Below are 12,344 nucleotides of genomic sequence, written 5' to 3'. Positions count from 1 at the left end.
AACTACTGCATGGGGCTGTATGAATAGTGTCCTTCATGGACATGGATGAACTACTGCATGGGGCTTTATGAATAACGTCCTTCATGGACATGGATGAACTACTGCATGGGGCTGTATGAATAACCTCCTTCATGGACATGGATGGACTACTGCATGGGGCTTTATGAATAACGCCCTTCATGGACATGGATGAACTACTGCATGGGGCTGTATGAATAACGTCCTTCATGGACATGGATGAACTACTGCATGGGGCTGTATGAATAACCTCCTTCATGGACATGGATGGACTACTGCATGGGGCTTTATGAATAACGCCCTTCATGGACATGGATGAACTACTGCATGGGGCTGTATGAATAACCTCCTTCATGGACATGGATGAACTACTGCATGGGGCTGTATGAATAACGTCCTTCATGGACATGGATGAACTACTGCATGGGGCTGTATGAATAACGTCCTTCATGGACATGGATGAACTACTGCATGGGGCTGTATGGATAACGTCCTTCATGGACATGGATGAACTACTGCATGGGGCTGTATGAATAATGTCCTTCATGGACATGGATGAACTACTGCATGGGGCTGTATGAATAACGTCCTTCATGGACATGGATGAACTACTGCATGGGGCTGTATGAATAACCTCCTTCATGGACATGGATGAACTACTGCATGGGGCTTTATGAATAACGTCCTTCATGGACATGGATGAACTACTGCATGGGGCTGTATGAATAACGTCCTTCATGGACATGGATGAACTACTGCATGGGGCTGTATGAATAACGCCCTGCATGGACATGGATGAACTACTGCATGGGGCTGTATGAATAACGTCCTTCATGGACATGGATGAACTACTGCATGGGGCTTTATGAATAACGCCCTTCATGGAAAGCAACACTCCATTTATTTTTCACGTCCAAGGATCAACCAAAATTATATGTATTCTGACGCAGACCGCCCAAAATATTTAGTCCCAAAGGACACCCAGAAGCAAAGACTTGAGTTACAGAAAAAAGTTTCACTTAAGATTTGCACACATTTTCAAGTGTGGTGCCATGAGCTTGTACTGTATACATATATGCTAGACAAAGTACAAAATAATGGTTTAGTGGTTAAAATAAAGAAATGACACAGATGCTTCCCCAGTTTTAATAATGTGTGCGTGTTTCTTTGTGCACGTGCCCGATGGAGAGATGGCACCCATGGTGACGGGGAGGAGAGGAGTGGGCGCTTCTAGAGGTTAAAACATGCCACACTAAATGAGCAGCCTTATTTCACTGAGCTACCAATTAGATCCCTGTTAGCACTAATTACTGTAAAGCTTTGTTCTATAGACATCGCCGCCACTGTCTGGCAGAAACCTTGTATCTTTTAATCTTTTCTCATGAATAAATTAATGCACTCTTTTATACTGTGGTTGTGTATCTAGACGCTCACGACTCATCGCATCACCATGCATTATTAACTTGTAGATCAGCAAGTCTCGCTATTCTTAAACAATCTACAGTGCTATCTATAATAACGTGCACAAAATACAGACGCCAGGTTGAACATGGTTAAGTCTGTCTTTGGGTTTGAACTATAGCTTAACTAATGATAAGTATTAACTACAGCCTAGGATTTTACTATAACTAATGATAAGTATTAACTGGAGCCTAGGATTTTACTATAACTAATGATAAGTATTAACTACAGCCTAGGATTTTACTATAACTAATGATAAGTATTAACTGGAGCCTGTGACTTAACCCATTCTGAACGGGCACCCATTTTGGTGTCAGCATCAGATCTACAAGCTCATATCGCGCCACCGAGTGGCGCGATACGAGCTTGTAGGTCTGCTATTTTTGTAAAAATCGAAGAACGACTGACATTTTTAGAATCTGATCTCAGGTCAGAATGGGTTAATCAGACCAGTGTGTGTCCAGTGGAAAACCTCGTATGAATCTGATCTCAGGTCAGAATGGGTTAAATAAAAACTAGATTGGAACCATTGGAAATTTGGAATACAGGTTCTATTCTTCCATTTTGTGAAAAGTAACGGTTTTGGACGTACAACATTTTCCGGCCGATAGACGATATGCAAAAGACAGAGCAAAGACATCTCTCTCAGGAGAGAAAAAGATGACATTGTGACGAAATGACATGACAACTAATGATGAGTTGTCAAACATCCCTCTAATACGGGATGCTATACAGTAGCAACGCTGTCACTATATTACGGGGTCATTCTTGTAATTTTTAAAAGTGTGTTTTTTTTGGCTTTTAGTATCAGTTTCTGCGGGTGATTTTTCATTCTGCTGGTGGTGTATGAGTCAGGCAGCAGGCTGCAGTGTCGTGCCAGACATGGTGTGAAGCACCACGAGCTACACTTGTGAAACCCACAGTGTTGATTTACCCATGCGTAACTCTGAGAGGGTACAAACGGCACATTTTGTACACTCTCAGAGTTAAGTTAATACTCAGGACTTTTACTGTGTAGGTGATGTGTGTGGGAGGATTGGGCATGAGCAACACAACTACCGGAGAAATATTTACTGAAAAGAAAAAAGAGAGAGATAATAATAATACTACTAAGGAAGAGAGAGAGAGAGAGAGAGAGAGAGAGAGAGAGAGAGAGAGAGAGAGAGAGAGAGAGAGAGAGAGAGAGAGAGAGAGAGAAAAGAGATAACCAACAGCCCACCAACGGAGCATGGTTACCATAGTGACGATGCAATTCAATCAGCCCTTGTCTATACCAACGAGACCAAGCCTCCGACTCTCGCAAAGATGAAACCTGATAACAAGCAACGTACAGTAATTGGCCGGGGGAGAATGACTGACAGGTGAGCATTGTGTGGGGAAATCCCCTGCCTCAGACTTTAAATCAGAGAATATGTAAATATTGTACCAAAGTGACGGAATGTTTAATGAGGCCATGCAAAAGGGGAATTAAGAGTTCAATATATATGTATATATATCACTATATATCACTATATATATATATATATATATATAGACAGACATGCACACATACACACACGCCTGCACGCACGCGCACACACACACACACACACACACACACACACACACACACACACACACACACACACACACACACAGCCATTTGTTTTTCGTGTCAGTAATTTAATTTCTTTGTATGTTTAAGTTTTTTGTCATACAGTATATCTGCCCTGTACAATTTGTGATTATGAAGCCTAATCAAGTCAACTCAAAGCTCTGCCTAAGGAAGACAGAGAGAGAGAGAGGCAGAGAGAGAGAGAGAGAGAGAGAGAGAGAGAGAGAGAGAGAGAGAGAAGTGGAGTGAAAGTTATGAACAGAGAGCATTGTGGGTAGGCGCCTACCCGTCCTTCTTGTAGAACTCCAGCATCATGTTGTCAGTGGCGACGCTGAGTGGGCGTCGGCTCTGGTCGTGCTGCTGCAGCTTGCGTTCTGATTGGTCGATGTCCGGCGAGGGCATGGAGCTGTAGTTGGAGTTGTGGTTGGTGTGGACGGGGCTGCCGTAGCATCCTGTCAGGTTGAACTCGATCTCTGAAGGAAACCAACACAGATACTGTTTATGCCATGTAGTGGAGGAGCTGCTTAGGGAGACGAAAGGCTCATTTTGCGCTAATTCGTCTAAAGCACCAAAATGTGCACAGATGTAGCCTGTAGGGCATGCTCTAAAGATTTAGCTAGAGCGTACAAAGGGCGTACAATGGCATACTTATGGGGCGGCGGTGGCTCAGGGCCTGGACGTGCCACCGTAAGGTTGCCAGTTCGAACCCGGGCTCCCCCAGAGTTACTGTCGAAGTGTCCTTGAGCAAGACACTGAACCCCTAATTGCTCCCGATGTGCTAGTTGGTGCCTTGCATGGTTTCCGCTGCCATCGGTGTATGAATGTGTGTGTGAATGGGTGAATGTAATGCACAATCTCTGTAAAGCGCCTTGGATAAAGGCGCTATATAAATGCACCATTTACCATTTACCATTTAATGGAACCACTCTCAGAGTTAAGGGGTCCTTGCCTGCCGTGGTGAGCTGGCGGTAGGGCTGTCCAGGGCGTCGCCCCGGTAGTTCAGACACGCACGCAGCGTCGCACGCCCCAGACATGCAATTAAAATGAGCTTTATGCACACGCGCAATGTCATTAAAATACAGCCCTACTAGTTACTACTAAATCCACAGCACACCACTGGTCCTCGCAAATAACACATTTGAGAACCACTAGTACTAGTTGGACTCTAGTGTCGTAGTTAATACCGTAATTTCCGGACTATAAGCCGCGGCTTTTTACCCATGATTTGAACCCTGCGGCTTATACAACGGTGCGGCTAATCTATGGATTTTTACAGCTAACGCAGAGCCATCTCAGGCTCTGAGCTAACGTAGCTGCGGCTTATAGTCCGGTGCGGCTTATAGTCCGGTGCGGCTTGTATATGGGATTTTCCCTAAATTTGGCTGGTGCGGCTTATAGTCCGGAAATTACGTTAAGTGTCATACATATTATGAAGAAAACCTGCAAACAAGACATTCAATAATTGGGATGAAAATAAGAATATAAAATGACGTATAAAAAATGTCTTTGCCACAGACACATTTGTCCGTGTATGGACACATTGACGATCCCCGACACCAGCCATTCCCAACTCACTGGTGGGCCATGAGGATATTATTGCAACTGGGCCCCAAATAATTGGCAAAACAAAAAAATAATGTCCCATTGATCCATGAAAATGAACATTCTCTAAAATGCACACGACCCACTCATCTGACCACTCACCGACATAGGAGGACCACTGGACAAGACCCCTGGATTTGTTTTACTACTACTACTCTGTGCTGTTTATATTTCTGACTAATAAAGTATTCAATCAATCAATCGAAAAGACAAGCGGTCAGATGGGTGGCCCGCAAACACGTACAGGATTTTCAAGTGGGCCCTGATGAATCTTAGAATTAGAAATTATTATTTCAAAAGTTTATTTAACAGTTTTGTATGTTTAACCCATTCTGACCGGGCACCCATTTTGGTGTTGGCATCATGTTGTGCTTTAGCTATTGAAAAATAGCAGATCTACAAGCTCATATCGCGCCACCGAGTGGCGCGATATGAGCTTGTAGATCTGCTATTTTTGAAAAATCGAAGACACTTTTAGAATCTGATCTCAGGTCAGAATGGGTTAATAATATAAGGATGTCAGGATGTAATAGACATTTTTAGAATCTGATCTCAGGTCAGAATGGGTTATTCAAGTCAAACTATGAATACAAGACTTTTACTTGTAACACATTTCTACATTATGGTATTGCTACAAGCAGCAAAATGTGAATCTCCTTTTATAAACAAGTTGTGTGGATTTCCTCCATGGTGTCAGTATACAATATATATACACTACAAGTAAGACGCGCAAACGCGGGAAGCGAACGTGGCTCGTAAATTGCAATAACAACAATTAGAATAAATTACGTACATTTTTTTTCTTTTTAGTTAGTAATTTTTTTAAAGTTTTCTACTGTGTGTGTGTGGTTGTTTGTGTGGTTGTTTGTGTGTGTGTGTGTGTGTGTGTGTGTGTGTGTGTGTGTGTGTGTGTGTGTGTGTGTGTGTGTGCTACAGCTGCGCCCTCTGGTGGCGGGCGGGTGGTGTCACAGCGGGACAGACAGACACACAGACAGACAGACAGACATGATCTGCAGGGTCTCATAGTTAGTGCTCACTGCATTCGCAATAACACCACATGCAGTAAGTGTCACACGTTAGTATGTGTCACCCTCACCACCAGGGAAGAACCAATCAGCATGCTGGATGATGGGCTCAATGATGCCGACAATCTGCAGCGACACGGTGGTCATCATCTCCGTCATGTTCCTGAAAACAACAACAACAACAACAGTTACCATTAGGGTTGTCCTCCCCATCGGGGCGGATCACCATTAGGGTTGTCCTCCCCATCGGGGCGGATCACCATTAGGGCTGTCCTCCCCATCGGGGCGGATCACCATTAGGGTCGTCCTCCCCATCGGGGCGGATCACCATTAGGGCTGTCCTCCCCATCGGGGCGGATCACCATTAGGGCTGTCCTCCCCATCGGGGCGGATCACCATTAGGGCTGTCCTCCCCATCGGGGCGGATCACCATTAGGGTTGTCCTCCCCATCGGGGCGGATCACCATTAGGGTTGTCCTCCCCATCGGGGCGGATCACCATTAGGGTTGTCCTCCCCATCGGGGCGGATCACCATTAGGGTTGTCCTCCCCATCGGGGCGGATCACCATTAGGGTTGTCCTCCCCATCAGGGCGGATCACCATTAGGGCTGTCCTCCCCATCGGGGCGGATCACCATTAGGGTTGTCCTCCCCATCGGGGCGGATCACCATTAGGGTTGTCCTCCCCATCGGGGCGGATCACCATTAGGGTTGTCCTCCCCATCGGGGCGGATCACCATTAGGGCTGTCCTCCCCATCGGGGCGGATCACCATTAGGGCTGTCCTCCCCATCGGGGCGGATCACCATTAGGGTTGTCCTCCCCATCGGGGCGGATCACCATTAGGGCTGTCCTCCCCATCGGGGCGGATCACCATTAGGGTTGTCCTCCCCATCGGGGCGGATCACCATTAGGGTTGTCCTCCCCATCGGGGCGGATCACCATTAGGGCTGTCCTCCCCATCGGGGCGGATCACCATTAGGGTTGTCCTCCCCATCGGGGCGGATCACCATTAGGGCTGTCCTCCCCATCGGGGCGGATCACCATTAGGGTTGTCCTCCCCATCGGGGCGGATCACGCCATTATCAAATGATCGTAAATCGGACCGGGAGCGTGATCGGGACATCCCTATATATCCCATTCTGACCTGAGATCAGATTCTAAAAAATGTCTATTACATCCTGACAGTTTCATTATTAACCCATTCTGACCTGAGATCAGATTCTAAAAATGTCTATTACATCCTGACAGTTTCATTATTAACCCATTCTGACCTGAGATCAGATTCTAAAAGTGTCTTTGATTTAAAAAAAATAGCAGACCTACAAGCTCATATCGCGCCACTCGGTGGCGCGATATGAGCTTGTAGATCTGCTATTTTTCAATAGCTAAAGCATAACATGATGCCAACACCAAAATGGATGCCCGGTCAGAATGGGATATTATATCCATATCATAATATTAGACTGGATATTGTCTGTGATTTTGTGATATTGTACTATATATATATGGCATAAACGTGTCTATAAAATATATAAATATCGGATCGGGAAAAATCGGTATCGGCAGATGCTCAAAATCAAATGATGGGAATGGGATTGGGAGCATCCCTAGTATCATATATTTAGTATATGAACAGAGTCAGAACAGTCATTTTAATCAACATACGTACAGTTCAGAGTGTGTCCAGAGCAGATTTGGGCCGAGGACAATAGCCATGTTGCCCGGAGTCATCTTGTTGGAGTCTTGGTACTCGGTCAGCTTGGCCAGGAATTTGATTAGGTATCTGAAGAAGAAGGAGCCAAATGAACGAGGGCCTATCAAGCTACATAGCCAGAGAGCACTATAATCTATTCTCCTCAGCCACACACATCCACCGCCTCGCCCGGCAGGAGGACTCGCTGATGGTTATCAATATTTCAACGCATGCTGCCAGAAGAGGTTTTAGCCCAGATAGGAGGTCCAAGACACACACACACACACACACACACACACTGACAGATATCACACGCATCAGCGAGCGCTTATGTCATGTGTAAACATCCACTCTCAATATAAATAAGCTATCGACTTCACCCAATTCTTCTATCTCTGACTGTCTCTTATGATGAACGATTTAGATGTATTCCAGCAACGAAAAGGGGGTTCCTTAATAGAACAGGCATTTCTTTCATGCGGTGTCTGGAGAGATAGCTACTACTGCACGTGATGGTGATAAGTAGTCCATTGATATAAGTTACTGTACACACACACGTCACGTCAGACAAACATCTTTATTCCCCACAGGACTATTCTGTTCCAGACTGTGAGATTACAAGCCATTCATATGTGGCGAAGATGCCTCAGGCTCCCTGGTAAGGACTTAAACCATATATACTCTGTTGATCCGGGTGTCCCAGGGGTCCCTACATGGGTCCCTACATGGGTCCTCTACCAAATCTCCATCTACACCGTTCACAACGCATTAAAGGGATTGTGACATTAAAAAAAAGGTTTTGGAATTGTTCTTTTTTTTTTAGGTTTTCTAATCTCAATTGCACCCAAAAAACATGAACTTTTAACATTCAGTAGATTTTCTGTGATCTGGGGTTTTCTGGCTCAAACAGGTGCTCTGATTTGCCGGCAGTAAGTGATGTAAGACCCTGCAAATCCCATATATGTCAATGGGATTTGCCAGCAGATGTCACTGTTTTCACTGTGTTGCCTGTTTTCATTGTAGCTCAAAAGGCTTCCAAACCCCAAAGAAAACTTCAGACCACAGAAAATCCACTGAATGTTCAAAGTTCAGGTTTTTTGGGTGTAATTGAGGTCATAAAACCTAAAAGAAAAAAGAAAAAGAAAAAGAAATGAAAATGAATGTCATAAAACCTTTAAGTTGCGATCCATTGTTCATTAGCTACAGCTACTCTTCTTGGGGTCCACACAATAATAAATTACATTACATAACATGAATACATTTTACATTACAGTATAAGAACCCCTGCCTACACTCCCGTCTCTGAGCCGCTCAGGTGTGCATAAGACTTTGTATCCTATATTACAGTTTAAGACAACAGTTAAAAACATAAAATACAACCAAATGTTAAAATATATATATATTGTAGTGGCACTCAGTCTAAATGTTCTTAAAAATGTACCACTTGGTGGAGTAGACCTCACAAAAACACAAAACAGTAGTTGTACGCAAACGACAAGACAAAAATAACTTTTCATCAAAAGGTTTTACTGGGAAAAAACACCAAAAATTACAGAGTCCAATGTATGGTCAAAAAACTGTGTTGCTTCCTTCTGTGTCTGACTCCAACTGACTACAAGACTGTGACATCAAACAGAAATACACACAGGTGCCTCAAACGGGTCCAAATTAGCTCCCAATAACATCAAAGGACAATATTGGCTCCCATCAACATCAAAGGGCAATTAGGTCAGGTCAGCTAGACCTTTGTAAACACACACATGACACTCATGAGATGCAATCAAATAACCAGCATAGCTTTTTAACCTTTTTTTTAACCAAAATAATTATTAATCTTAATCATGAATTCACTTAAACATGAACATTGACAATTGGCACCTACATTACCCGGCCCCTAATTGGTTAGGCAGGAGGGCTAAGCAATTATCATACTTATATGTTCAGTGCCAAATTACTGTTCATGACCATAAACAATCAAAAACTTAAACAGGTTCTTCATAGTCAAATCTTCATTTTTTTTCTTTGTCCTCTTCCCAGTTAATCTTTGCTTCTGGCCTGGCTTCTTGCAACAGAGAGCAGAGTCTATAGGTCTTGGATTATCTTCGTCCTTTTTGCAGGGTCTTTTTAAATGTCACTGATGATCTTTGCGCCCTGATTGTTTGTGGTAACTTTCCTCTTTCAGATGCTGCAAAGTTTTCCTCAGCCTTAGAATCCAGGCGAGCTTGTGCCAGTCTGAGTAGTACTCGATCAGTTCGTTCCTTGGCTCCATGTTATCTTTGACTTTGATCTCAGGATCATCTTGAAGGGTTTCTTTCATTTGAGCAGGTTGAAACGAGTCTGTGCAGTCGAAGACCACTCGTATCCTTCTCCTTTTAGGGTGATGCACCCATTGTTGCGGTATGTAGACCATGGTGCAGTCAAAACGACTCGGTTGATCGGCTGGAACTTGAACGGCGCAGCCTTTGCCATTAATGGTTTTCTTGAAGCCGTTGCTGTGAGACTTCTTCTTGAGCTTTCTAAGCAAACTGACTGTACGCTGCTCCACCACGTGGCTAGTAGGCATTTGGAGCTTTGCGTTCTTGAGCGGTAATTCAATGCTGCAATGTGAATTCTCAAAGGTTGTGGTTTTGTGCACAGCCTGTTTGTCCTTCTGAGACAATTCTTTGTCGTAGCTGCGCTCTGGTAAATCAACATTACACTCTTGGAACCGCAGCTTCTCAATCTCCATCACAGAGATTCTGTTCAGTGAATAATGAGGTTTTTTCCCTCTGTCACTCGGTTCCTTCCTTAAAGGCCCATTCACGACCCAGCCGATGGCAGTCTTCACAGCATATGGTCCTCCCTTTTGACCATTGATAACGTGCCATGGCTCCATTGCTTGTGGACAATTCGCTCCAATAAGTAGGCCAACGTCTGCTTCTAATTCTGGCAGGCGTACTTTGCTGAGATACGGCCACTTCTGGATATCAGATTGCTTTGGTATGTTTTCAGGGTGAACAGGTATGTAGCTGTGGGTGTACACCTTCGGAAGCTCAATATACTCGTTCTCTTCTAGCCCACATATTTCAAGATCCAATATCACAAAACTGCTCAGGAGTTTCTGTTCTTCAGGCGTGTCTTGGCCCATGGTGCTGAGAAGTACTTGGGTTGGCTTCCCCTTTACGTTCAGTTTCTTTTGCAGAGCTTCTGTGCAGAACGTTCCGGTGCTTCCCGGATCAATGAACGCGTACGTTTCCACATACTTGTCACTCTTTCTTGACTTGACCTTCACCGGTACTATTGACAGAACACATTCAAGTTCTCCGGCCCCTGTGACGTTACAGGATTCTTGTGTGACAGAAACTTGTGCACAAACTTCACTTCCCTGTGCACCGTCATTCTTTTCAGGCGAAGCTTCACGTGAGACCGAAACTTCTCTTTCTGTGTGTAGAATGTCTGGATGCTTTAATTTGCATTCGATACACTCTGCTCTTTTCTTGCAGAATTTGAACATATGTCCATAAGTTAAGCACCCGAAACATAAGCCCTTTGACTTCAAGAACTCCACACGTTCTCTGTGTGGCTGCTTCTTGATCTCGTTACATGAAGTTAGTGTGTGACCTTCCTGGCAGTACAAACACGGCTTCTCAAAAGCATTCACTGTTTTGCTTGTTCTTTCTGGCTTCCAAGATGTTCCTTGAGGCTGCTCATTGTCATCTGAAACGTTGGTTGCGAAACTACTTCCACGAAATTCTCTCTTCACAGGAGGTCTTTCTCTTTGATCATTCTGTCCAGCCGTGACTGGGCGGCTGTCCGGTATATTACCAAAGAGGGGATCTGTGGCTACTTTAGCTTGCCGGTCAATGTATCTGACCAAATCCGCAAACTTCGCTCTTCTGCCCTGCCGCTCTTTGACATCGTAGGCTACATCACGCCAGCGTTCTTTCATTCTGTATGGCAGTTTAGACACCACCGTTCGCAGGTTGGTTGGATTGTCCATCTCTTCCAAATAATCTATGTCTTCCATAGTGTTGTGACATCCAATCAAAAACATTGCGTAGGCACTTAAAGCCTTTCCATCGTCGGACTTGATCGTCGGCCATTTGAGGGCTTTATCAATATACGCACTGGCGATCCTTAGTTCATCCCCATAGTGCTTATGGAGAAGTTGCTTCGCTACTTGGTAACCTTTCCTCGACGGCATGTGAGCACAGCTGCGAACTAACTCTTGGGGTTCACCAGCTGTGAATTGTTCCAAGAAGTACAACTTGTCTTGATCAGTGTCAGCCTTTTGTTCTACTGAGTGCTCGAACGCTCTGATGAAAGATTTGTACTGCAATGCATCGCCCTTGAACACAGGAATATCTTTGACTGGTAACTGGGATTGCTTCTGTTGTCTAACAAGCAACTCCGTTATTGCATTCTGTTTCTGCAGGACTTCTATTATGCCATCACCTCTGGTGCCCTGATTGAAACTGTGATGAACTCCTTGTAATACTTGTGGTGGTACTTGTGATTGCATCATTTGTGACTGTGCCCGAAAGTGTACATTTACTGGTTGTACACTGCTGGCTCTGTCCTGCTTCACACTCCAATGCTGTGGTCTTTGTGATGCCAGATAGCTATTCATACCATCTTCCAGTCTTTCATGTTCTTTGAGTACTTTTATTTTTGCACTGCTTGCAGCTAATGCAGCTTCCATATCGAGCTCCTCTTTTTTAGCTTTAATTTCGGCCTCTGCTTCCTCATACTTAGCTTTAAGTTCCGCTTCTTCTTTTGCAAGCTGCTGTTTTTTCTTTAGTGCCGCGGAAAGTTCAAGCAGTGCTGCGTGCTCAGCCTCTTGTCTAACACGTGTTGACGACACTCGTGACGCTGTTGAAGCACGACTTACTTCAGACCCACCTTTGCGGGCACCTCCGGTGTCCTTGACACTAACCTGTGATACACTATCATTTGGTTTAACTCCATCTT

At 44.5% G+C, this 12,344-nt stretch overlaps 1 protein-coding gene across 1 annotated transcript in view; it reads right to left on the bottom strand.

Annotated features, from left to right (window-relative positions):
• arhgap44a (Rho GTPase activating protein 44a) overlaps positions 1-12,344 on the bottom strand; it is a 79,996-nt gene that overhangs the window by 15,732 nt on the left and 51,920 nt on the right. The window contains exons 14-16 of the mRNA XM_083780525.1: positions 7,371-7,484; positions 5,772-5,863; positions 3,360-3,546 (exon numbers count right to left, since the gene is read on the bottom strand). Of these exons, the coding sequence (XP_083636651.1) occupies positions 3,360-3,546; positions 5,772-5,863; positions 7,371-7,484 (393 nt within the window). The remainder of the gene's footprint in view (positions 1-3,359; positions 3,547-5,771; positions 5,864-7,370; positions 7,485-12,344) is intronic.

Source organism: Protomyctophum parallelum, assembly GCF_964188405.1.
Source record: "Protomyctophum parallelum genome assembly, chromosome: 13".
Classification (NCBI taxonomy): Eukaryota; Metazoa; Chordata; class Actinopteri; order Myctophiformes; family Myctophidae; genus Protomyctophum; species Protomyctophum parallelum.
This window is presented reverse-complemented; position numbering and strand designations above follow the sequence as displayed.